The sequence below is a fragment of the Gopherus evgoodei genome, chromosome 3 (genome assembly GCF_007399415.2).
Source record: "Gopherus evgoodei ecotype Sinaloan lineage chromosome 3, rGopEvg1_v1.p, whole genome shotgun sequence".
Taxonomy (NCBI): Eukaryota; Metazoa; Chordata; order Testudines; family Testudinidae; genus Gopherus; species Gopherus evgoodei.
The window spans coordinates 22,158,629-22,186,596 of record NC_044324.1 but is presented as its reverse complement, the minus strand read 5'-3'; the positions used below and the strand labels follow the sequence as shown (position 1 = coordinate 22,186,596).

Here is a 27,968-nt window from a genome sequence, read left to right as displayed (position 1 = left end):
TAACCTACACCAACTGATTCCCCTTCGGACTTTAATTGATTACACCTAGTAGGTTAAAGGGTATGTTTGTAAGTCTTTCGTGATTCAGTATGTTCAATGTGTAAAAAGAAACATTCCCAAATCTGAAATTTTGCAGTCAAATATGATACCAGGGTAAAAGGCACATTAGAAACACATAGACAGGAAATCTGTATGTTAAAACAACCTCAGTGATGATGGATGGTTAAAATACAAAGAATACTGCATATCAGTTAGCATCTTTCTGGTTAGAAAAATAAAATGTATATCAAGGATCCTCAAATGTGTTTGCATTGTGTGTATCACATTTGTCAGTGATGACATTCTGAATAAAGTTTGTTTGGGTTTTAAAAAGAATACAGCTATCTACACCTGCCTTTACGTACTGAAAACAATGAGTGGTGTGAAGGATGTTTAGATGTTGTCTCTTTCAATGAGAAAATGGAAACTGCACCACGAGGACAGGAATTCATGATGGAGAATTCATCCTACACATTGATGTTGACTGTTCTGTGATCCTCAGTGTCACTAAACTGACCAGCAGGTTGTCTCTCTTCTGCTGGAACCTAGCATGGAAACCAGACAAGAGATTAATGCCACATCATGATATTTGGCCAGTTTTTACCCTAGAAGTTACAGAGGTGATTCTACTTATATCAATTGTCAAACATGCATAATCTACTAAGGACTGCTATGCCACCCACAGTGATCAAAGCTTGCGATGTTGCATCAGGCATCATGTATTGAAGTTCCCAGATCTCATAGACTCATAGACTCTAGGACTGGAAGGGACCTCGAGAGGTCATCGAGTCCAGTCCCCTGCCCTCATGGCAGGACCAAATACTGTCTAGACCATCCCTAATAGACATTTATCTAACCTACTCTTAAATATCTCCAGAGATGGAGATTCCACAACTTCCCTAGGCAATCTATTCCAGTGTTTAACTACCCTGACAGTTAGGAACTTTTTCCTAATGTCCAACCTAAATCTCCCTTGCTGCAGTTTAAGCCCATTGCTTCTTGTTCTATCGTTGGAGGCTAAGGTAAACAAGTTTTCTCCCTCCTCCTGATGACACCCTTGTAGATACCTGAAAACTGCTATCATGTCCCCTATCAGTCTTCTCTTTTCCAAACTAAACAAACCCAATTCCTTCAGCCTTCCTTCATAGGTCATGTTCTCAAGACCTTTAATCATTCTCGTTGCTCTTCTCTGGACCCTCTCCAATTTCTCCACATCTTTCTTGAAATGCGGTGCCCAGAACTGGACACAATACTCCAGTTGAGGCCTAACCAGCGCAGAGTAAAGCGGAAGAATGACTTCTCGTGTCTTGTTTACAACACACCTGTTAATGCATCCCAGAATCATGTTTGCTTTTTTTGCAACAGTATCACACTGTTGACTCATATTAAGCTTATGGTCTACTATGACCCCTAGATCTCTTTCTGCCATACTCCTTCCTAGACAGTCTCTTCCCATTCTGTATTTGTGAAACTGATTATTCCTTCCTAGGTGGAGCACTTTGCATTTATCTTTATTGAACTTCATCCTGTTTACCTCAGACCATTTCTCCAATTTGTCCAGATCATTTTGAATTTTGACCCTATCCTCCAAAGCAGTTGCAATCCCTCCCAGTTTGGTATCGTCTGCAAACTTAATAAGCGTACTTTCTATGCCAACATCTAATCGTTGATGAAGATATTGAACAGAACCGGTCCCAAAACAGACCCCTGCGGAACCCCACTTGTTATACCTTTCCAGCAGGATTGGGAGCCATTAACAACTACTCTCTGAGTACGGTTATCCAGCCAGTTATGCACCCACCTTATAGTAGCCCCATCTAAATTGTACTTTCCTAGTTTATCTATAAGAATATCATGCGAGACCGTATCAAATGCCTTACTTAAGTCTAGGTATATCACATCCACCACTTCTCCCTTATCCACAAGGCTCGTTATCCTATCAAAGAACGCTATCAGATTAGTTTGACACGATTTGTTCTTTACAAATCCATGCTGGCTATTCCCTATCACCTTACCACCTTCCAAGTGTTTGCAGATGATTTCTTTGATTACCTGCTCCATTATTTTCCCTGGCACAGAAGTTAAACTAACTGGTCTGTAGTTTCTTGGGTTGTTTTTATTTCCCTTTTTATAGATGGGCACTATATTTGCCCCCTTCCAGTCTTCTGGAATCTCCCCCGTCTCCCATGATTTCCCAAAGATAATAGCTAGAGGCTCAGATACCTCTTCTATTAACTCCTTGAGTATTCTAGGATGCATTTCATCAGGCCCTGGTGACTTGCAGGCATCTAACTTTTCTAAGTGATTTTTTACTTGCTCTTTTTTTATTTTATCTTCTAAACCTACCCTCTTCCCGTAAGCATTCACTATACTAGACATTCCTTCAGACTTCTCAGTGAAGACCGAAACAAAGAAGTCATTAAGCATCTCTGCCATTTCCAAGTCTCCCGTTACTGTTTCCCCCTCCTCATTGAGCAGTGGGCCTACCCTGTCCTTAGTCTTCCTCTTGCTTCTAATGTATTGATAAAAAGTCTTCTTGTTTCCCTTTATTCCCATAGCTAGTTTGAGTTCATTATGTGCCTTTGCTTTTCTAATCTTGCCTCTGCATTCCTGTGTTATTTGCCTATATTCATCCTTCGTGATCTGACCTAGTTTCAATTTTTTTATGACGCCTTTTTATTTTGTAGGTCACGCAAGATCTCAAGGGTAAGCCAAGGTGGTCTTTTGCCATATTTTCTATCTTTCTTAACCATCGGAATAACTTGCTTTTGGGCCCTTAATAGTGTCCCTTTGAAAAACTGCCAACTTTCCTCAGTTGTTTTTCCCCTCAGTCTTAATTCCCATGGGACCTTACCTATCAGCTCTCTGAGCTTACCAAAATCCGCCTTCCTGAAATCCATTGTCTTTATTCTGCTGTACTCCCTTCTACTCTTCCTTAGAATTGCAAATTCTATGATTTCATGATCACTTTCACCCAAGCTTCCTTCTACTTTCAAATTCTCAACAAGTTCCTCCCTATTTGTTAAAATCAAGTCTAGAACAGCTTCCCCCCTAGTAGCTTTTTCAACTTTCTGAAATAAAAAGTTGTCTGCTATGCAGTCCAGGAACTTATTGGATAGTCTGTGCCCCGCGGTGTTATTTTCCCAACATATATCTGGATAGTTGAATTCCCCCATCACCACCAAATCTTGGGCTTTGGATGATTTTGTTAGTTGTTTGAAAAAAGCCTCATCCACCTCTTCCACCTGATTAGGTGGCCTGTAGTAGACTCCCAGCACGACATCACCCATGTTTTTTACCCCTTTTAGCCTAACCCAGAGACTCTCCACACTTCCGTCTCCTACGTCCATCTCCACCTCAGTCCAAGTGTGTACATTTTTAATATATAAGGCAACACCTCCTCCCTTTTTCCCCTGTCTATCCTTCCTGAGCAAACTATACCCATCCACACCAACATTCCAGTCGTGTGTATTATCCCACCAAGTTTCAGTAATGCCAATAATGTCATAGTTGTATTTATTTATTAGCACTTCCAGTTCCTCCTGCTTATTACCCATACTTCTTGCATTTGTATATAGGCATCTAAGATACTGGTTTGATCTTGCCTCCCAGCTTTGCCCTGACCCTCCTTCCTCTCTGCCATTATAGCCCGTGCTCCCTCCTGTTTCCAACCCATCTCCCAGATCTTGTTCCCCACTTACCTGTGGGCTTTGCTCACCTATCCCCGTCGAACCTAGTTTAAAGCCCTCCTTACTAGGTTAGCCAGTCTGGCTTATGCATTTCACTATTAACAAGATGACCTAGCCTGCCATGTATGCCTGTACTAAAATCAGCAATTATGAGTTATTTGCTGTCTTTTTAAACTGGAACTGACTCAAAGCCATGCCAAAGGAAGTATTTTATAACATGTGCTATAACCATCTATATAGCATAAAGACTCCATCTGTGATTTTCAAAAAAGCCTAAAGGAGATTGGTGCCTAATTCCCACTGAACTTCAACAGGAGTTGGATGCCAAACTCCCTTAAGATCCTATAAAAATACCAGGCTCTAATAGAGTTATGGGCTAATTAGTGTCATGGTTTTATCCAAGTAGATGCACTGGCTCTAGTAGGATTCTGTGGTGGTGAGGTGAGCAGGCCTGTATTTATTGTTAAAATAATGCTGTTTCTCTTTGTGAATCTTGCATCAACACTACAAAACTTTTCCACTCGCTCTAATTGTTGTTGAATATTTATATTATGGACACACATTTCTGGAACTTCTGCAATCTAAGTTGCATGATTTCCCCAAGATCAGACAGAATCAATTACAGAGCTCTCAACAGGACTCATGTGTCTGGCCACTCATCCCAGACACTATCCTTTTTGATCACAGCTGCCCCTTAGGCAGGAAGCTTCCCTGGGCCACTGGATCAACCGAGTTGCATTTCTAACACTGGAGTGGTTTGTATTTCCCAGTGCATTACTGCATTCTCCTCCTCTCACCAAGTAAATAGCCATGATTCACATACAGTACAAACAGTTTAGGCCTGGTTTTAGAAGAGAGATTGACCTACCTACATTGCTCAGGGGTGTAAAAAATTCACCCCCTGCATGTTGTAGTTAAGCCAGCATAGCCCATGGTGTAAACAGGTGTAGACTGATGGAAGAATTCTTCCATCAACCGAGCTACTGTCACTCGGGGACGGGGAGATGGGAAAACCCTGCCCACTGTCTAAGAAACATCCATTCTATGGCGCCAGTGCAGCTGTGCTGCGTTACCACCCATTGTGTAGACATGCCTTTACTTCACACAGAACTTACCTCACTTACCTCTTCTGATGTTGCACTTTACAGGCTCACACTAACACACAACATTCAGATATTTCTCTTCTTCCAGCACATTTTTCATCTGAGTTTGCTGATGCTCCCCTCTCCCCACAATATAACTTACTGGAGACCTTAGCTCTGACAAACGCTCATGACCAGAACATGACAGGCTGAAGACAATGCCAGCTTCTAAGGGGCCAGAAGCTTCCTGGTGCCGAAACCCTTCTCTTTAAAAGCTAACTGTAATCTTTGGTGTACTCTTGACTTGGGAGGGCCTGGCGCCTATTGTTGTTTGTCAGATTCCAGCGCTGAGAGGCCTTAATTGAGATCAAGGTCTCATTGTGCTAGGTGCTGTACAAACCCATAGTAAGAGTCTGTCCTTGCCCTGAAGCACCTACCATCAAAATAGACCAGACAGAAAAAGTAAAGTGACTTTCACATTATCCTCATTTTACAGGTGGGGAACTGGGGTATACAGGCAGTTAATGACTTCCCCAGCTTTACAAAGATAGAGCCAGGAAATGAACTGAGATCTGATGAGTCCTAGCAGAGTGCCTTTACTATGAGACCTTCCTTGCACCTACACTGCAAAGCCTGAGATTTTCTTCCTGGCTCCCCTCTGCTCCGCAGCCCTGTCCCGAAGGTTTCTTTTATCATATGAAACAAATAAAAGAGTTTGTTTTTAAAACCATGAGTATTAATCATCTCCTGCTGTGCAATGAAATGGATTTCAAGAACTGTCTCCTTTGTAGCCTGCCTATAGAGGGCCCATCTCTCTATTCCTCCTCCATTCACTTTCACAGCTGTAGCACTGAAAGTCTTGCGATTTTGGAGGCGATCCTGAGAAAACCTAAACCTGAGATTAGGCAAGATTTTTGAAGCCTGGCTCCCATGTGTAAGTGAGTCCCCAGTTTAACAAAGATTCGAGTCCTCCCTCTCCTACTAGGAAAACAGAATTGCATTGTGTTGTAATCTTCTAATAAAAGGCAATGAAAGCTGCACTTCCTGATGATCTGATTACTCTGCAGTTATATCCTACCTCCCAGTAAACTGAGTCATCGTAGCAGTTCTCATCAGGTGCTTGTCCCAAGAAAGGCAAATTTAGAATTAAACCTGCAGGAGAGAAAATACGGTGAACTACAATACTCAAACCTGCCATAACAGATGCATAAGAGAGAGCCTTGGAGGGGGAATCATGGCCTTTGTCCTATGGCCCTACCTACATCTCTGATTTTGTACTTCCGGAGAGGTACTGACTCCCTTTCAGAAACACCCAGCACCACAAAGGATCAGTCCTTATATAATATCAAGCCACTCAATAGTCTAGGCAGGGCAGGTTAACACTTTCCATTATAAGACCCTAATTTCAGTTGCTTATAGCTTTTCCAAACATAAACTGTTTGGACTGAACTTTTCCATGCTCAGGGTCTGCTTCGGGCTAAATCTTTTTTTGGAAAGTATCAGCTAAAAGGGCTCACACTACTTCTGAGAATAAGGTTAGGGAAAAATTTGTTTATTCCCTTCCCTCCCATGTTAAAAAAATTCTTACAGCCGTTTCATTGAGAAGTTCTAGACCTCTATGCTTCAGGACTTGAAATTTGGCATGTGGTTGCCCGGGTGTTAGGGACGTGCCTTTGACTGTGCTTGTGACAATCAGCTGAAATTTTGTCAAATTCTAAGCCTTTGAAACAATCAGTATGCACATGTTTAGTAGAGGCTGGCAGTTAACTTCTCTGAAGAGTTCATATTTACTGAGCATGGTCCATCCCCATACAGTTCCTACCTGAGACTCAGGAATTCTGGGTTCAATTCCAGCTTCTGGGGAGACTACAGAGCCTTCTGCTCCAACCTGTCCCTGTCCATCTCTGCTTCTATTCTCCCTTGTCACCCACCTCAGCTCCTGTCCTGACCCTCCCACTACTTCTTATACTTCCCATCCCATTGCAGATGGAGTGGGAAGTGCATGTCATTAATTAAGTATATAAGTATAATGAATTAATTCTGCCATTTCCTAACATCTGAGTACTTCACTTTTTAACTTTAACCTCTTTTACAGCATAGGTTTTTGGGTTTTTTAAGATCATATATACATATAAGCTTGCTGCCTGATTCTTGGATTTCCATGCAAGATTTCTTAGAAGTGTTGATGGTTTGGAGATGATATGTTATGTGTCTCCTATTGAGCACCCACAGATGTACTGGAAAACAAACCAGAAGCTTTTATTACAATTCCACAATCAGATCCCTATGCCTGCGCAGATTCTCTGTGTGTATCCAGCTACATGGTCAGGCATTCCAGCCTAAAACTGTTTCCTTAACATACCTGATTTACACCCACCGGCAAACAGACAGATAGCTATTAAATTATTCACTGTTCCAAACTTTTATTTTATTGAAGGTTCCTTAATTATGGATAAAAAAATAAATAATCCAACTGCTAAGTGACATATATCAATGGCAACGGCTTCAAGAAAACAAGAAGATTCCCAATGCGATTCTCATTGAAGGTTTATCAGTGGGTAAGGTTGTGTAGGAAGTCAGCGCAGATAATCATAGCAGTCCCTTCTGGCCTTTAAAGCTATCAGTCTGTTTTTTGGTTGACATTGTTTGCACCACAAAGTGCTACCTGAGGATGTCTCTATAGTTTGCACCTTTCTGACCTGCATTTGGGTGCTGTTTGCATCTTACTAACCTGCAAATGCTCCTCCTACCAAAGCAATCCCAACAGTACAACCCAGGGCAGCAGCCTGCATGGGAGCAGAAGGAGAGTCAGTCTCCCTGAAAATGAGAAGAAGGCAAATGACAAAATATTAAAATACCACTGAGTTTCCAGAGCTGGTATTCTGCTAGCTTATACACATGTTTATCATCATCCCCTACTGGATGGGTGTGATTTTTAGGGAAGTTCATCTGCACGAGAGCTGTGCTTTCATCACAAAAATTGAAACCATGTAAAATTTATTCACTTCGGGTTTTGTTTCAAACTCAGAGCATGGCACAGACTAGTTGAGAGGTTGACTGAAATTCCTCCATGCAAAAAGAGCAATGCTATATTTTCATGTAAAGTTTCCATGAGAGAAAAAGGGGAGCACAGTGTATGGTGCTGTCAACTATTGTGATTTTATTGCAGTAGTAGGTTTTTTCAATTCAGACTGCGGATCCTAAATTCAGCTGAGTTTGTGAGAATCTCTTCTGTCATTAGAAAACAAAGCTAAGGGCATGTCTACACTTACCAGGGGTTCGACGTGTGGCAATCGATGCATCGGCGGTCGATTTAGCGGGTCTAGTGAAGACCCGCTAAATCGACTGCAGGTCACTCTCCCGTCGACTCCTGTACTTCACCTGAATGAGAAGCGCAAGGGGAGTCGACGGGAGAGTGTCTCCTGTTGACATAGTGCAGTGTGGACCCCGCCGTAAGTAGATCTAAGAACGTCAACTTCATCTACGTTATTCATGTAGCTGGAGTTCTGTAACTTTGATTGATCTCCTCCTGTAGTGTAGACAAGGCCTACATTTCTAGCTCTTGTGGATGCAAAGAAAAGAAAAGAATGAAAATGTGACCTGAGTGCACCCTAAAGGTTCAGAAACTAGAAGACAAATAAAAAGAACGCCTCTTCCCCGGGTTTTTAAAAATCTCACTATTTTAAGGCCAATCTCAAGATTTATGACCATTCAGGATAAAATACAAAATAGCTGCCAGTGACTGCAGAGAGGAAAGCTTCTAGAGGTTTAAAAGTGCAGTATACAGAAAATCATATCAGTTACAAAGCTCAATACACCATGCATTCAAGCAAGCCTAGGGCGCTATTATGATTCTGATATGTATCAGGGCGTTGACAGATTTACTCTGAATTGTTAGGTATGTTCGGCTTTGCAGGTGTGATTGCATCGAAAATGCCTAAGATATGACTGCAGTGGAAGAAGTGGCTTGTAGGACCCACAGGATTTTGCACAGCTCTGTTGTGTACTAGTGAGGCTGTTCTTTTAGGTCACTGGCAGGGGCCTATAGTTCTGGTGTTAAAGACTATGAATCTTATACCTAGTGTGTCATGTATGTGATTAGCTGTGATGTATTTATGTAGAGAAGCTGCTAATTTTGGACAATTTGGGCATGGAAAAATATATTTACATTTGGGCACCCCTGTAAGAATCACGTTTTAACTGCAGAATCGAGGCAGTATTTAAAAAGGTCTGAAATCAAACCAGAGGTGCATCTTCTGAAAATAAATAGTGGTGGGGTGACCCGATGTCCTGATTTTATAGGGACAGTCCCGCTGTTTAGGGCTTTTTCTTATATAGGTGCCTATTGACCCCCACCCCGTCCTGATTTTTCACACTTCCTGTTTGGTCACTGAGATGTTATTGACATAATCTGGGACCATATAGAACATGGTTGCAACCAAAGTCCTGTAGTGGCATCGAATCTTGTATAAGGAGGCGGGGGGGGGGTCAAATGACGTGTCTAAGACAAGGTTATGGTTTGCTGGTTATAATTATGGTGTCTATACGTATGTATGATTTTTGTAGTTTAAGTTACGAATATTGGCTCGATACTGTACTTCAAAGTAATGCTATGCTTCTGGGTGACATCCCAGACAAGTTAGTGTTAGCTCTGCTGAGCCTGCTTCATGGCTCATTAAGGACCATCAGCTATACAACTGACCCATTGAGAGGAGGCAGTTATGCCTTGTAACTCAGCAAAGTATGCAGGAACTTGCCCATGTGACTCCAGACTCCATTTTCCTGTAATTTTCCACAGTAAGAACAGAGAGGTGTTCTTACACCTGGAAAAGACTATAAAAGGCTGATGCCTCATCTCCATCTTGTCTTCAGTCCTGCTTCATACCTCTGGAGGAACTTTGCTACAAACTGACGCTCTGAACAAAGAACTGAATGACCCATCCCAGCTGGGGATGTACTCCGGAGACTTGATTTGAACCTTCAGTTTACTTCATCACTGCTACAAGCCTGAACTAAGAACTTTGCCATTACTGTATGTAATTGATTCCATTTAATCAATTCTAGCTCTCATCTATATCTTTTTCCTTTTATGAATAAACCTTTAGATTTTAGATTCTAAAGGATTGGCAACAGTGTGATTTGTGGGTGAGATCAGATTTGTATATTGACCTGGGTCTGGGGTTTGATTGTTTGGGATCGAGAGACCCTTTTTCTTTTACTGGGGTATTGGTTTTCATAACCATTCATCCCCATGACGAGTGGTGCTGGTGGTGATACTGGGAAACTGGAGTGTCTGAGGGAATTGCTTGTGTGACTTGTGGTTAGCCAGTGGGGTGAGACCAAAGTCCTCTTTGTCTGGCTGGTTTGGTTTGCCTTAGAGATGGAAAAACCCCAGCCTTGGGCTGTGACTGCCCTGCTTTAAGCAATTTGTCCTGAACTGGCATTCTCAGTTGGGTCCTGCCAGAACCGCATTGTTACAGTCACTCTATCAGTGTTCATGCTCCTTTTGTGTTTCTCCTGTGCACATTCTCTAACAAATGGGTTCTCTGTTCCTTGAAACAGAATTTTTAAGTGATTGTTCAAAATAGTGACCAAAAATGTCACTTTGGATTCAAATTTTCAATCCAAAGGATTTGCACTGGAAACCTGATTCAAAGATGCAAATAGATAACCCAGGATCACTGTCATTGCATGTACATGCACCTAAGGGGCAGAGGTAAGGCTGTGAATAGACACTTCCTGACTTTTTAGTACTCAACTTGCAACCTTAAGTTTGCAACAGGACAGCGCCTGATTCTCTCTCATTTACACCAGGGTAAATCAGCAGCAACCACATGGAAGTCTACAGAGTTAACTGGATATAAAACATGTATAAGCGAGGGGAACACCAGGCCCATGGGTTTTATATTTAATATAAACTGTATGAAATCTATTATACAAAATTCTTATGCAGAGCTACAGGAGAGGATTCAGTTTAGTCAGTCTGATCCCCCCATTAAAGTGGTGAAGGGGAATAAAGGCAATCTTGGGAATTGCCTTGGTTCATAGTCGAGTAATTCTAGATCCAATACTTCAACAAGAGACTCCATATAAAACATGGAAAGAAAACAAAGTAGAATGCAACTTCACTAAAGAAGACTCACTTCCACCTTCTTTCTTTCTTTCTTTCTTTCTTTCTTTCTTTCTTTCTTTCTTTCTTTCTTTCTTTCACTCACCTCAATTTGACTTGTGTCACAGCGGCAATGATGCTTGCAAGACCTCCCAGTAATCCAGGTAAACCATGTAAATTATGGACACCACACGTGTCATGAATTTTCAGTTTAGAAGAAAAGAATGGCTGAAAGGAGAGGGAAATACACTTTCATGTCAGGGTATGGGCTACAGGTTTCATTGACCAGTTTTGCTAGGCAAATTAACTGGGGGAGAACATGAAATATCAAAATATGTTTCCAGGGCCGTCCCTAGTGGGGTGTGGGGCCTGGGACGGAAGTGATGAGACTTCCTGGCCAGAAGTGACCGGTGACTTCTGGGACTGACCACACTGGGGGCTGGTAGGGGAGGCAGCAATACTGGGCTCCAGGGCTTTGGGGCCGTAGCACCTGCCTTTCTGGGGCTGGAGGGGCTGCAGCAATGCTGTCGCATGCTCTCCCTCAGGTGGAAGGGGCGGGGATCCCCCAGCCAGCAGTTCACCCACTGCCTATGTGGCACTGGCCAATTGCACCAGCCCATGGGGCCCCTCAAAGTGCAGGGCCCCGAGTGGTCGCCCCGATTTGCCATCCCCTATGTATAGATAAGGATTTGATCTAACCCAGAGGACTTCTCCATCATAGTTATAGTAATTATGGGGAAGCGAATCCAAATATTATCTGCATTATGGCACAGAACACAGCTGCTCTATGATGCTTCTGAACAACTCAGCCACGGATGTGAAGGTTGAGGGCTGAGTGATATCTACATGCCACCTAAAGCTGGCTGAAAATTTTTCAAAGGAATGTTTTTCTGTTGGAAAATTCTGTTTCACTGAAATCAAAACTTTCTACTGGATGTATCAATTTTGGTGAAATTACATTTAGAACCTATGGAATGAAAATCCTGAGTTTCAGCCATCTCTAATGCCTACCCAATCCCTTCATCTCCCCAGGGTTTTGGATCCTTATTCAGGATAGCAATTAAGAACAGGTTTTAGTCCTATTGGCTTCCATGTAGCCCTCTGACTAGGTCTCGATGTCCATACAGGCCTGGTTCTGATCTTTCTGTCTAGTAAATTTATTAACAGGTGTGTTGTAAACAAGACACGAGAAGTCATTCTTCCGCTCTACTCTGCGCTGGTTAGGCCTCAACTGGAGTATTGTGTCCAGTTCTGGGCACCGCATCTCAAGAAAGATGTGGAGAAATTGGAGAGGGTCCAGAGAAGAACAACAAGAATGATTAAAGGTCGTGAGAACATGACCTATGAAGGAAGGCTGAAAGAATTGGGTTTATTTAGTTTGGAAAAGAGAAGACTGAGAGGGGACATGATGGCAGTTTTCAGGTATCTACAAGGGTGTCATCAGGAGGAGGGAGAAAACGTGTTCACCTTAGTCTCTAATGATAGAACAAGAAGCAATGGGCTTAAACTGCAGCAAGGGAGATTTAGGTTAGACATTAGGAAAAAGTTCCTAACTGTCAGGGTAGTTAAACACTGGAATAAATTGCCTAGGGAGGTTTGTGGAATCTCCATCTCTGGAGATATTTAAGAGTAGGTTAGATAAATGTCTATCAGGGATGGTCTAGACAGTATTTGGTCCTGCCATGAGGGCAGGGGACTGGACTCATTGACCTCTCGAGGTCCCTTCCAGTCCTAGAGTCTATGAATCTATGAATCTATGAATAAATTAGGAGTAACTCCAGTGAAATCAATGAAATTACAGTGCCGTGAAGCTAGTGTAATAGAGATCAGAATCATGTCCTGCATATTCTACTTTATTTTATACTTACAGTCAAGAACTTGAACCCAATGACAGAGATGACACCAGCAATACTACCGATTAACATAGCACCAAATGGATAGATGTTCATGTCGGAACAGGAACCCACTGCTACTCCTCCTGCTAAGGTGGCATTTTGAATGTGAACCTGTGCAGGACAGAAAACCCTGAAGAGTAAGATGAGAGCTGGGAATGGAGGCCAGGTTTGTATGTGAATGACTAATAGCACAAGCCTCCTCTGTCTCCACATGTGATATTTACATTGTAAAGTATTTATCAGTGAAACTTAAAAGTGCATCTCCAATACACTGATGTCAGACTGAGGCAGTCAAGGAATGAATTACAACCAGCAGAGGCCTGGTTTTGATTCTACAGCACAATCGCTGCTCTGTAGGATCCCTTTCTGTACACAGGGACTGGATCCATGGATCCACACTAAATCCATCTATTGGCAAAAGAGGAGGCTACATAGGTAGTTAATTAGGCTGCTTAATTTAGAGGCAGTTCCTATGCATCTTCCCAACCTAACCAGCAGGCAGGACAGCTTTGAGGGAGGTCACACTCCGATACCCTTTAAAGACATCCTCTCACTATAGTGAACAGCAACAGTAGTTGGGAGACTAGCCAGGATCTGACTTCCCCATTCCCATCAGCTATTACATTGTGGGGGAGAAGAACATCCACTTCTTCAAGGTCAGCCCCATCAAAGCTACTAGGACAGCAGCAGGGACCACAGCTCCTCATTCCAATGTGGATTGAACCCCGGTGACTCCCTCACCCCAGTGGTCAGCTTTAGGGAGGTGGAGGAGGTGGCTTGCCCCCTTGAGCCCCCCTTCCCTCCTTCAGTAGCATTGGCCTAGGCCACTAGTGCCCAACACCAGCCAACTGAGGGGGGATTTTTTGCTCTGTAAAGAGTCCAACTCAAACTATCACTTGAGGGAACACTTGAATAGAATGGTGCAGAGTGGACCCAGGTTCCAACTGCCTTCCTGCCTAAGGGACTGCTGGTGGAGATGGTATGTACCCCTAGCAGGCACGAGGAGGGACTGTCTTTACTACTGACCCCAATGTGGTCCCACCCCTGTAGCCAACCCCAGTTGGATTAACAGTTGGGTTTTAACCCTGGCCCTTCAGTACTACAGCTTGAGTCAATGGACTAAATCCCCTAGCTGGGAGCTGCAGCAGACACATAAATCTCAATGGATCATAGCCACTAGAGGGAGCGGGGAAACATGCACAGAATAGTATGGGTTTTACACACACACACACACACACCACAATACAACCCTAAATTTTTTTGAACCATAAACAAGGGTCCTAGTTTGGTCTGAGTTCGGAGCAAAGGCTCCAGCTAGTTCTTATATTTTCTGAACCAGTCCATTCATTGACAGCCCTCCATCATTGTAATTCTACGCTAGATTTAATGCCAGACATGGGATTTTGACGTGACTCTTACCATATCCAACTTGCCTCTGTGTTTGACCAGGCTTGAGAGGGCAAAGGCTGTGAGTGTGCATGCAGCCATAGAAAAGTAAGTGTTAATGATCGCTCTCTGCTGGAGATCAGGGTGCGCAATGGCAGAGTTAAAACTGGGCCAAAACAGCCAAAGGAAAAGGGTACCTGCATGAATGCAAAAAATACATTAAATCACAGGAGGGTTTTCAATGTCAGATATTCCATTCAGCAGAACAAGCCCGCCAAGAGCAGGAGAATGGGGAAGTGCAATAAGAAATGATTAGATGATTGGAAAAATGATGGACTATTATCCAGAAGCTTTTGACACCAGAGATGAAAGAGAAGACAAAAGAAACGCCCCAGCCCATGTGAGCTCCATTACCTTCCTGTGACGTGGACAGGAATTCAGAATGGTCAGGTGCTAGTTCTTCCAAAGACTCACTGTGTAGCCCCGCTCAAGTCACTTAGAGTAAGATTCTGTAATGCTCAGTCACTCTGAGTAGGACGTTACTCCCAGAGTAACTTATAGCGAAACCCACAGAGAAAGACTTCTCAACATGAATAAAGGTGGCAGAATCTGGCCCGTAAAATCTTTCTGTCTCAGTTTCTCTAGCTGTAAAATGAGCATCATACTAGTACTTACCTACTTAGTATGATATTAACTCATTAATTAGATCTGGTTGATAGTTTTCCGTTGAACCTTTTTTTAACAGAAAATTGACTTTTTTCCCCCTAAAGTAATTTTTTTTGCAAAAAATGAACCATCACTGAACTTTTCTGTTTTCTTTATTGCAATGACAAACCAAAACATTTTCGGTTGCATTGAAAACACATCTGCAGCAGAAAAAAAGAAGTGTGCTGCAAGGAGAGAGAGAAACACAAGTCTCTAACATAGCAACATTAGTATTTAGACTGTATCAGCCGCAGGAAGGAACAGCTGACCCATTAGTCTGACAATCCACTTCTCTTACTTACCAATCATGGCAAACATGTCCGAGTGGTAGCTTGACTCTTCATTTTTATGTCCTTCTTTCAGACCAGGACGATACAAGACTCGCGCTGCAGCCAATCCAAAATAGGCTCCAAAAGCATGGATTGTCATTGATGCTCCAGTATCAGTGGCCTGCAACAGGGAAAAAATGTGAACCTAAAACTGGCACCATCCATACTGGGAACAGGGAAGGAGTAGGGTTCCTTCCATGGTGGAGACCAGACTTAGAAGTTCAGGCTACTACAGAAAGACACAAGTAAAGATTAAAATGGGATCAGTAACTCTTACCCACCATTTAAACAAGGCACTTCTCTAGTTACCATCTTTAACACTGCTTCACGGTTCTGTTGTTTAACAGAGATTGACCCAAATCTAAACTCTGCCCCCCAGCATCCCTAAAGCTTGGGAGGGTTCACACAATCCCAGTCCCAAATTTCAAGTTGCTCCTCATTTACTAGTGAGTGAATCAAAACTCCAGATCCGAGCACCCTCAGATTTATGGTGTTTGGATTGGAGTTCTGTGGCTCAAATTGCATCTCTGTTTTTTTTTTAAATTACCTTATATATTATATGCTGTGAGAATTATCTGCCAACTGTTAGCCAGGCAGTACAATGTTCTAGAGGAGATGCTGGGCAGATATATACAGACACAGGAGATACAAGAGGAAAAACATAACTTAGTGTCAGGGATGGATGACTCAAAGATTTCTTGGGAACAAAGTAAGGTCTGAACTAAAGTCAATGAAAAGAAGTCAGGAGATCTCCAAAGATCTGGATGAGCAAGTTTCATACTGGGCATGAGACTTTCTCTCAAAACTAGATGGTGCCATTATTTTCAAAGCAGGTCTCTGGGCTCTCTCATGCAGAAAACGAGAATCATGCCTATAGACCTAGAAGTCAGCTGCTCTTCATTGCTCTTTGAAAGCCATTTGTCAATTATATACAAGATATTACTATCACCTTTTACCCAAAGGAGAGACTTCAGGAGAGGATTCTGAAGCATTCAGCAGTCACAAGTTATGCTGTAGCCAGGAGTTAGCAAAGACAAAGATAGAGGAACTGACAAGTGAGATGAGGAAGACAAAGCTGAGTTACACACACTGAAGCAGTATCTGAGTTTGAAGCTAAGCAATGAGATATCCGGAGAGGAGACGACAGATGGAGAAGTGAAGAAGAACAAGGAGGGAGATTGGATTCACCCTATGACAGAGCAAAAGAATGGGAAATAGAATTTTCCACTCACAGAGAATTGTTTGCTATAACTGATGGAGAAAATAGTAGCTTTTCCTCCTCAGTAAATGTATATTTCCTACCCTCAGTACGTTCACAACAAGATGTTCATTGCATGAAAAGATTGTGATCTCCAGAATGGTCATGATCAGCATCTGGACTGGACTTGTTTTCCCCAGGAGAGCTCCAAATGAAATCAAGACGGTGGCTGTACTGAAGTCTGCATTTATCATACTGTATTTAAGAAAATAAAAACAAAACCAGTTTAATCTGACGAGAAATGAAATGGATCCCCAAACTTGCATCAACACAATCCATAAAGCTAGAACACTCAAAGAGTGAGATATTAGTTCTGCTAATTGTACATAAAAAACTCCTTACGACTTTTTCAAAGTATGGGGCCCAACATATGCTGTGGGACAAATAGTGGGTCCCAAAGAAGGTTACGTACATGCACAGACTGCATTCTTGCCAAGCAGAATTAAATCATGAAGAAAAAGTCAGATGAAACAAGGCAATTGAGGACACACAAGAAGATTGTTATTATCTAATTGTTATTGTCATTGCTGATATTTCCAAAGGCAACCGTAAGATGAGTAACTCCCTTGGGTTACATTGGTGTAGCTCAGCTCTGAAATTCTACCCCTCCTGTATGTGCCTTTCTCCCACTGTCATCAGGGATAGATTTGCCTGGGTAGGTGTGTGTGTGTGGGGGGGTTAGTGTTAACTGGTTATTGGAATGGAATAAAAGTATGTTAAATAGAGCTGGGTGAATAACTGATTTTGAGTTTGGCCTGGACAAAACTCAGAAAACATATTTGGCTCCAAAAATACTTGGAATTTGTCAGCAAATCAGAAAAAGGCAAACTTCAGAAAAGTGTCTTCCTCTAATCATTGGCCTTATGGTTGGGGCACTTGCCTGGGATGTGGAAGACAGAGGTTTGAATCCCTGGATCAGAGACTTGAATACAAATCTCCTTCCTTCCTCAGTGAGCATCCTAACACCAGGCTTTGGGCTATTACGGGGTGGGTAGCATGCAATGCCTCCTGTTAACACTGCGACACACACACACACACACGTATATATGAGCCATTGCAGTCAGGGGATTTTGGGTGTTAAATTAACTGGGAATGCCAGTTACACTTACCTTTCGATGTCAATATTAATTGTTTGATTCTTCATGTGCCAAAATCCTTGCATCAGGGTACCCCACTGGAGACCAAGAGCAGCAATAAGCATATTGATACTGACGCTGCTGAATCCATATTTCTTCAGGAAGGTCATTAAGAAACCGAACCCAACAAATATCATCACATGGACATCCTGAAAGACTGAAATGACCATGGGCCGATAAAGCGGAGGTATTTGGGGCAAAGGATAGGCAATTATTTTCCTACCTAGCTGCTTGGCAGAGAATTATGCACCCAACCAGTGCTGACAGCCAAGATATAGATAGAAGCCACCCAAACATTCTTTCTGTCTGAAAGATGAGATCTTTGTACTGCAGTTAATGAAAATGTTATTTTTAAAATTTTATTAAAAAATTGCAGCCTAAATTCATTATATTAATGTGGACATTTACCAATCAATAAACAAGCGCCCCCTTCCCCCCCAAAAAACCCTTCACTCTTCTATATTGCCTTACATACCTCTCAAGGTTTGCTCTGCTCCCAAAAGATCTGAGTCCCTTTATGAATATGAATAATTTATGTTTCAATCTGAGTTTGACTTTCTAGTCAGAAAATTACTAGGAATAACTTATTCTTTCAGTCTCCCCAATCACATAAAGGTGTCTAGCAACAACAGGGACCGTGGACATTGTAACTGGAATACCGAGCTTGAACATCCATTCCCCAAGAGTATTATTTTGCACACTATTTCTATTAGAACTACCACCAATGCTGCATTACCACCTTATGCCACAAGAGAGCGCATTCACTGAGATCTAATACAGTCGAAGCCATTATATGGTGAGCATCCTGCTTATTGTCTGCAGATAGGCGAGTCAACATTACATTGGTGAACACTTAAAAAGAAACAATATTTATAAACAACTTAGATGAGGTCCCTAATCAAAGTGCTCTATGGATTTTATATGTACTGTCATATTATGGTCGTGATCCTGCATGGAATGCACACAGGCAGACCTCCAGGGAGCCCCGCTGAAGTCAATAGGGCAGAGATGCTGACCTGCACTCTTCTCACCACAGGAAGGGGGTCTATATGCAGATTATATGCAGAGCCTTATCTTCAGACTGGACACTCTCAGATTTATTTTATAATATAGGATCCTCTCCTGACATCAATATGGGATCTCCCACTCCCGCACCCCAGAACTGCACCCAAACCTTTCTGACAATCATGGTTGTGTTACTATTTATTTTTAAGGGTTACACAATAATCGTAGATTTTCCATCTTGGAGCGTTGATTTACAGCTGAATTTTTGACTGCGATTTAAAAAAATAATGTTCATCTTGATTTGCTTGCAAAACATTTCCCTTCCTTGTAAGAAGGCAAGTTGAAATGACCCCAAGGTCTGACTGTGTATAGTATAAAGTATATATATGATTCCATGATAGTGAATTTTATTGTTATGCCAATGGAATATATTTATCCATTCTGTGTTTCTCAGAACATCTTGAAATAAAGAACAGGTTCTCTGGTCATTCTCTCTGCTTGGTAGGGTGGCTGCGGTAATGGTCTCGGGTAGTATGAAAGAAGATCAAATAGAGTTTCACACATAAAATGTTTCACCAAACTGAAATGGCAGAATTAACACATACGCATGGACCACAATGGAAAACACACAAATCCTCAGGGCTGCCCAGAGGATTCAGGGGGCCTGGGGAAAAGTGGGGGAGCAGACATTAAAAAAAGGCACCACCATCTGCGGTGTTTGTACTCACTGGGCGGTGCTCGGAGTCTGCAGCGGTGGTGGGTCCTTCACTCACTCCGAGTCTTCAGCAGCACTGAAGGACCTGTCACCAAAGTGCTGCCGAAGACCTGGACCGCCACCAGGTGAGTAGCTAGGGAAGGGATTCTCGGCCAGGGCTCATTGGGTCCCTGCAGGGCCTGGGGAAAATTGCCCCACTTCCTCCCGGCCCCCCGGGTGACCCTGCAAATCCTAGAGGATGCTTTTCCTTTGAGGACTAGTGACAGGTTGTTATTTTCTAAGGTGGCTGGCAGATTTAACTACATGACTTATATTTGTTTCAATGGAAGTTGTGTGGTTAAATCCCCTCGAATTTAGCTTTGAAAATCTCAACCACAGGATCCAAATGCTTTACTTCATGTGGAATAAGCACTCTTCTGTGGCCTCAGTGTGAATGAGTTGGTCATCAAGCCTATTTCTCCAGGTCATAATCCTTTTGAAGTCTCTCTCTTTTCAGCAGCACACCCTTAACCTCCTACAGGCAAAACATTAAGCTCAGAGATTTTTAAGGCCAGAAGGGACCTTTATTATAATTATCTGGTCTGACCTCCTGCCCAGCACTGGCCATAGAATTTCACCAAGTGCTTTGGTCAAACAGTTCCAGCTGATTTCCATCTCCAAAATGTTCCACTGCAAGGGCAGAGCAGGCATCTTCCCTACTCTTTGCATATTCTTGGTTGTGTTTCTGCAGCTACAGTTTCAGGCCCATTCTCCACTGGAAACTTGCATAGCTGAATAACAATCCTAAAGAAACGTCCCCCACTTGTTTATAGAAAATCTAGCAGCAGCCTCCAGGTAGCCAGTATTAGTAGTGAATTAAACACCTCACACAGCACCAGAGACCTCCCTGATCTGATCTTAATCCCTCAGTTAAAATGACATTACCAGGATCTTTCAGAGCAAACCACTAAAACAATAATTTCCCCCAGATTCAGGGGGTACAACAGCCTAGAAGGATTCCAGCACAGATGGTCACTGACCTTTTCTTTTGAAGAGACAAAAGTAAATTGATGGGTTCTGGATTCATGCCAGAATGATATTCCCAGATAATCAAATGAAGTGACAGTTCCTGTTTCCCCCTCATTTGGAGACGCAAGGGTCAAAATCAATAGGAAAAAAAAGTTTATAGCTGCTCTACAGATATTACTAATTATTATTATTATATTTTATTATTGTCAATTCTCCATCCCTGCAACCAACAGCTTGTGGGATCAGGGCCTGAAATTGTAATCATAAAACAATGCACAGAATTTATGAAGTGTTATGAGCCTTGCAAAGCCATTCCATGAAATCTCTACAGAGGATAAATCTGTAAAAGCTGTATGAAAACATCTATTATGGCTTTTATACAGAAACAGCCTATTTGCTCTGCTTCCACAGAAATGAACGTGAAGCTTCTCTACAAGTAAGTATTTGAACATGTTGTGATGCAGCTCTTCATTTCTTTTGGTCAAACTCACTGCGGGTGTAAGAAGATAGAGCGGATTTAACCCTTGGTATAACTCCATTGACTGCAACAGTTACATCACACATGAATTTGATACACTGCAGTGACAGTTGCATCACAACACAATTGAATACTTATTTTTTCTCACTCAACCTAGCCATGTATATTCTCTGAGAAACAGCTAGGGCAGTAATCATGTCCCTCACAAAAACAGCCCTGAACAGCATTTTTCCCCCTCCTGGTGGAGGTTATGGTTTGTTCTATCAGACTGTTACTTGCTATTGTTTGCAATCTGTTGCTTAATTCACCACAGAAACAAAACAAAGAAGTCTGTTTAATCTAAACAATCAATTATGTCTATGTATAGCATCCCAGTACTCCATGTCTTGAGAAAAGAATACTGGAGGGACCAGATAACAGTTTGCAAATATGTTAAGGGCTGTTATAAACTCAGGTGTCAACTTTTTTCTGTGCTGGTGGGTGCTCGTACTCCCAGCCCTGCCCCAACCCCCGCCCCGACTCCACCCCTGCCCCAACAAACCCACCCTAACTCTGCCCCTCCCTGACCCCATTAGACTCCTCCCCAAATCCCTGCCCCGCCCCAGCCCCACCTCCCCCCCCAAGCGTGCTGCATTCCCCCACTTCCCCCATCCCTCCCAGGCTTGCCCCGTGAAACAGCTGGGAGGGAGGGGGGGAGAAACAGGACACAGTGGCACGCTCAGAGGAGGAGGTGGAGGTGAGCTGGGCCGATGAGGTGGGTAGGAGAGCTGCCGGTGGGTGCAGAGCACCCACCATTTTTTCCCCATGGGTGCTCCAGTCCCAAAGCACCCACGGAGTCGGCACCTATGGTTATAAAGAGGATGATGATCAATTATTTTGCATGTCCACTGAAGGGCGAACAAGAAGCAATGGGCCTAATCTGCAGCAAGGGAGATTTAGCTTAGATATTAGGAAAAACGTTCTAACAATAAATTCTGGAATAGACTTCCAAGGGAGGTTGTGAAACTCTCATCACTGGAGGTTTTTAAGAACAGGTTAGACAAACACCTGTCAGGGATGGTCTAAGTTTACTTGGTCCTGCCCCAGTGCAGGGGGCTGGACTTAATGACTTTGTAAGGTCCCTTCAGCCCTGCATTTCTGTCTATGCTAGAAAGTTTTACTGAGTGTTAATGAAAATGACACTAAACATGATCTAGGGTAGTATTTTCTTAAGAGTCCAAATACCATTTTCAAAGCTGTCTTAGACTCCCTGGTGTGTCACACTGCCTTTCATTGAGGCTCCTAAGTTTCTTTTGAAAATGGGATGTAGCTGTTTTTGAAAAAAATCCCCCTAGCCCTTAGTACGGACAAGTACAATTGTGTTTAAAAACACGTTAACTGGTTGGTGCTTATCCTAGGCACTCCTAAAGGTTGACCAAGACTAGCTAACAAGTTTTAAGCATATCTGTCTTTTGTCTACACTAGGTTCAATGCCCTGTTTAAAATTTTGTCAATTGATAGATTTTAAGGCCTAAAGGAACCAATATCATCATCTCATCTGACCTCCTGCTTAGTGTAGACCAAAGAAACTCACCCAGAATCTGTCCCCGGGCCACAGCTACTTTTTGAGATACCTTTGAGAAAGACGTCCTGTCTTGATTTGAAGATTCCAAGTGATGGTGACTCTACGGCATCCCTGGGTAATTTGTTCCAATGGTTAATTGCCCCCACTGCTAAAATTTATTCATTAAAATGTGTTAATGTTAAATAAGCATATTGACTACGAATTAAATTACTCATTCAAAGGTGTTAATTAATATGTGTTTGAAACACTTCCCATTTTCCTAGTTCAGACACGGCCATTGCAATGATTGGCAAGTCTGTGAGATTCTGGGGCAAATCCCACCTCAATACTGCCCTCCCTTGGCTCCTCCCCTTGGGGATGTGTAGTAAGCCCAGAGTCTGCATAATTTAAAACCAGACTTGGCTGGACCACTGTTTCATCAAGACTCTGATAGGGACCAACACCTCCTAAAAGTCAATGGTGCTAAGCTGACCCACACCAGCCTATACTTCTGGCCCATTTCTTCCATGTAGAACTTTGTCTGGAGTATGTGCAGGGCCCTCTACTGTTTTGGAGGGATACTAAGGGGCTTGTGAAATGCAGAGTTTGTGAGCAGTATCTTGAGGAAGATGTGAGACAGGCAGGTGCTGTTCAAAGCCACCACATGCAATTCTGCCAGTGCGGCCCAATGCTGATTTAGCAGTTCCACTGCCAGGTCGCTCTGCATGACTGTTGATCTCCGTGCAGGAAATGTGTCAGTCCCATAAAGATTCTCTGGAGTGTAAAATGACTAATAGTGACTTCAGCTGAGACCAAGGAGAGAACAGTGTTGCATAAATACTGGTGTCAACACAGCCAAGTGAATTTATACCTGCTGAGCATCTGTCCTAGAGGCTGTAAAGTAGAGTCAGGCACCTATTCTCTGCTCAATAGCATACAGAGGCGATGAAGGTGCTGCAAATAGCTGGGGGAAAATTCCCCTGGTGCAGGGCAGCTTTATGTAGTCCTGTGCTGCCCTAACTCCAGCCCCCAGCCAAAAAGGTTCTGCTAGGAACTGTAGGAAGAGTTTCTATAGCACTCAGAACAATGGAGACTTCTACACTTCTTATTCTTGTTTTCAACACCCTACGTCATGGGGCCTCTGCCAATGTCATGGGCCTGTTCTGCTTTCATATCCTTCCTCCACTCGGACATCCTTTCTATGTCATCTAGGATGCCAGCTGTGATAGCCCCTTTGTCCCCTCCTCCTTCTCTCCAAGCTCTTAAACTTGGAACACCATCCCAAAATCAATTAGACAAGTCTCCACCGTCACCTCATTCCAATCGCTTCTGAAATTCCACTTCTGTGGCATCACTTGCAGAAACGAGCATGTCTGTACTTTAACATATAAAACCAAACACGATAAGAAAACAGAATGTTTGAGCCAACCGAACCATACGTGCTCCCTCAGTTTAGGCCGTATATACTCGTTTTGTAAGACAAAATCTTTAGTAAAAAAGGGAAGCATTAGACAAGGGGGTCGGCTTATGAACACGTATAGAGAGAGGGAGAGGTGGGACACAGCCTCTCCCCCAAACAGAAGGGCAAGGAGAGACAGCACAGTCATAAGAACCAGAAGGGAAGAGGTAGGGCCAGAGCCTCTCCGCTTCTGGCCACGCTGCTCTCCCGTCAGCCTGCAAAGCAGCTGCAGCTCCGGGGCTGGCAGGCTGCAGCCATGCTGCTAGGCTCTGCCCCCCAGAACAGGCTGTGGCTGCCTGGCCTGGCCTGCCAGAGCACGCTGCGGCCGTGCTGCCCAGCCAGGCCCACTGGAAATTGCGGCTGCGCTGCGTGGCCCACTGGAGCATGCTGCGGCCGTGCAGCCCGGCCCAGCCTGCTGGAACATGCTGTGGCCACGCCGCCCAGTCTGGCTTGCCGGAGCAGGCTGCGGATGTGCGGCCCAGCCTGCCAGAGCAGCTCCAGCCAAGCCAGAGACATCCTCACCTGGCCTGCCCCAGCTAAGGTGGGAAGGGATGAGATGGGGAGAGTGTGGGGGTCCCTGGCTAGGGGTGCGGTCATGTGGGAGGTGGTCACAGGGGTTACTCCCTTGACCCCCAACTCCCCTCCCCCAAATTTCCCCACTAGTTGCTGTCCCGGCATATCAGAGTAAGCAGCTGGCAGGCCGAGACACTTTGTTTACTTAGGTTTACCTCCATGCCTGCAGATGCTCGAGGTAAACAAACCATCTTGACCCACCAGTGGCTTATCCTAATGGCCCGGGAGCCAAAGTTTGCCGACCCCTGAATTATAGGGTCAGCTTATGAATTGGTCATAAAAATTTGCCATTTTTACTTATCCATCTTGTGGGAGTTGCTTATAAACAAACTGGCTTATGATTGAATATACACGTTAATTAAAAATCCACAATATCTTATTCTACATTACATCCTGAGACAGATCCAATGAGATTCCAGACAGGTGAAGCAGTTCACACTAGAAGATCTGATTAATATCTATATTAAACTAGTCTAGAAGCCCTAAAGCATATAAGGCCCCATTGTGCTAGGTGCTGTACATAGGTAGTGAGATTCTGTCTCTATCCTGAAGCGCTTACAATCTAAGTTTAAAGCCAGATTCAACAAATATTTTTAGCCTATAAATATTGGCGGGGGAGGGAGAAGGGGCTAACTGCAATACTAACTCACCTCGTGTGTGAGCTCTCTGAGGCAGAAAATTATCTGCTTTGTGTTTTCTAGGATGTGCCAAGCCCCCTTGTAGGTACTACAAAAGGATAGATGAAACTAATGATTAATAATGACAATAACCATACTCCCTATAGTTCTAGCTGAAGGCAGGTTACAATATTTTTCAACTTGGCACAATTGCCCTAAGTTTGCAGAAGTGCTCTTCTACTGCACTTTTCTCCTTCACAAGTAACAAGCCTTCTAAGACCGAGGGCTTACAGGCTTTTCACACATTGCTTGCTTGAAGTTCTGACCAAGATAGAGTGCAAATCGGAAGTTACATTCCCTGGCCATGAGACATACTGGAGAGGAAGCATGGAGTCAGGTGATTGGGGTTTTCACCCCACTCTGCAATTGCCTCTCTGTGTGACTTTGCATGAGTCACTTGTCCTCGGTCTGCTTCCACTTTTCTTTGTAGAGATCCGTGGAAGAAAGGCATTAGGATAATGCTGAGTAGTCTTATAACTTGTATGGAAAATCCAGACAAGAGTTTTTACATAATATACTAAATCTGTGTGTACAATTAAAATCCAATTCTATAGTACAGTATATGGGCACATGTGTTACATGATACTATGTCTGATTCCCCACAGCCTTGTACCTGTCATTTATACCTGTGCAAGGTGAGAGTTGAACAATATAATATCCGAATAGCAACACTTAATCCGCGCTTTGCACGGGCATAAATGACTACACAAAGAGCTGGGCAGTGGAGAATCAGGTATAGGGGTCAGAGTCTTGGCCCAAAGATCATTCTGGAAGTGCAATGGGACCATAAAGCTTCCTAGAATGGGGGGATTTCTGGTTCTATATTATCTTCTTCAGGCCTACCATTATATGGAGCATGCCAGGGGCCTGCCAGGGAGAGGAAGTATGGCTGGAGCCCTGCTGAACTCTAGCGATCCCTGGTGGACGTAACAGCATTTTTTTGGGGTGAGTTACCAGCCTATATAAAGCGGAGCACCCTCAGAACTGCCATAATTGATGGTAGGGTCCAAGCAAGGCCCTGGCAGCCCTGAGAATTGAGAGGGGAACCAGGTGGTATAACACCACTTTTTTCCACCCCTGGGTCCTGTGTTCAGTACAGTTCAGGATTAGGTTCTTAGCTGCAGGCACTGAGATTTCATGGGCCCCTTGAAGTCAATGGAAAGACTTTCAGACTTCAGTGCTCTTTGGATCAGGCCCCTGGTGCTTAGATATCAGTGATGGGTTCGTTAAAAACACTTGAGATACATTTAAATAAGAGATGGGAGACTGAACTAGAAGGACAATTGCTCTGCTCTGGGACGGAAATTCCTGTATTTCTGTTCCAAAGAGAATATGCAGGGCTCAGGGCAAAATTTTTTCTCCCAGTGACTCTGCTGCATTGACTTCATTAGGGTTGCCCCCATGTAGCTGACTTTGACCCTCCATGTTGGCCAATTCACATCTGAATAATGTACTGTTTTCCCAGCTCCCCCACATGGAGAATGTACCATTTACTATACGAGCAGCAAATTATCAGCACATGACTAATAGAGTGGAATCAATGAAAAGAGCCCATAGTTCTGTCCTTCCTGTAACAGTCACTAAAAGACAAGTTGAAATAATGCATCAAGAATGATGCCTACTACATTTACCACACTAAGGCCCTTTCAGTCGAAAATAAACATTGGAGATTGCAGTTTCAGAAAAGAATATCTCAGCTGATGTGAGCAAATCACACAATCCCCATTTGTAAAGTGTCCTTGCTATTATTTTATTCCCATGGATCAGCTCTTCATGAGGAGAGAAATAGAAGGCAAACAGCAGTATTATTGTCCAGGCAAAAGAACCTCCCAAAATAGCTTCAGACTTTTACAGCATAACAAACAAAAATGCATAAGAATTGTATGTTATAAACTTCCCAAATGCCATGATTCGGCAAGTGGAACCCTTCGAACTAGAATTCTGGTTAGTGGTAACTGCATACCCTGCCCAACCCCTGGTGCCATTAGTTATAGAATAAACTGAACAGAAGGGTTGATAAGCAGCAATACAATTCATTTTAACAGATGAGCCTGAATTCCTGCACAATCACTCAAAGGACTATTGCAACCTCAGCGTCTCCAAATCTTACCTCTATACAAACAATAATACTTACATGGATATAGTAATAGTTTATCCTCTTTGCTGGGCTGGTTGTTTTCATATCTTACAAATATCCCAAATAAAACAATAATTAACACCTCCAAAAAAATTGCCAGGATAGAGAATTTGAACCTCATGTTGGTAGCAAAGGCTGAAGGCATAGTGAGAGTGCTCAAGGCTGCAAGGGCTTGATAAAGAGAGAGGCTTGCTGTTTGCCTTCAATGGGGCTGGATGATACTGCCAAGATGAGAGACTGACCCAAGTGTCACACCCAGCAGGGGAGGGATGTAATAGGGTTCAGTTAGTCGATTCCTATTCCACAGGCTGCTTCTGGGTATGCAATGTTATTAAACACTACAGCAAGCCGGGTGACTTACATGTTTCATATAATTTGTAGTACAAAGTTTCTCTTCTAGTTATTTTCTAGTAATAGATAAAGTTGTCACTAAGGTACTTTAAAAATAAGGAAAACAACAATTTGAAAATCTGGTTCACGTAGCTATCAACTCCAAAATATAGTAGCAGTTAGTCATTTCACCAAGATATAAATTGCTCTCATTAAAAAAAGGGGAGAAAAAACCTTTATCCGGTATGAAGTCTGAGAAACCACTTAACTCTTAGCACTAGGACTAGCTTGGCACAGAGAATTGGTTTTACTAAGTCCTAAGAAGCACTCTTTGATCCTGTTTTACAATCTTTAAAGCATACAAGAATAAAGTAGAAAAACTTTTTAATGAATACTTGTTTAAAGGGAAAGAGGT

The 27,968-nt window shown here is 43.0% G+C and overlaps 1 protein-coding gene across 1 annotated transcript; it reads right to left on the bottom strand.

Moving 5' to 3' along the window:
* Nucleotides 1–123: 123 nt before the first annotated feature.
* On the bottom strand, nt 124–27,431 carry RHAG (Rh associated glycoprotein). Its single transcript, XM_030555236.1, has 10 exons — nt 27,221–27,431; nt 17,602–17,785; nt 16,537–16,687; nt 15,208–15,355; nt 14,234–14,397; nt 12,788–12,925; nt 11,026–11,147; nt 7,542–7,627; nt 5,889–5,962; nt 124–584 (listed from the first exon to the last, which is right to left on the bottom strand). The coding sequence occupies exons 1-10, from the start codon at nt 27,366–27,368 to the stop codon at nt 507–509; spliced, it is 1,293 nt and encodes a 430-aa protein (XP_030411096.1). The 5' UTR covers nt 27,369–27,431; the 3' UTR covers nt 124–506.
* Nucleotides 27,432–27,968: the final 537 nt, after the last annotated feature.

Bases quoted from the DNA above. Each gene is read 5' to 3' on its own strand.
- RHAG (XM_030555236.1), bottom strand. From the start codon at position 27,368: ATGCCTTCAGCCTTTGCTACCAACATGAGGTTCAAATTCTCTATCCTG. The intron at 15,356-16,536 runs GTAGGAAATATA...TCCCTGTTGCAG, and splicing joins TTGTTGTGAACGTACTGAGG to GCCACTGATACTGGAGCATC. The intron at 585-5,888 runs GTAGGATATAAC...TTTCCATGCTAG, and splicing joins ATGACTCAGTTTACTGGGAG to GTTCCAGCAGAAGAGAGACA.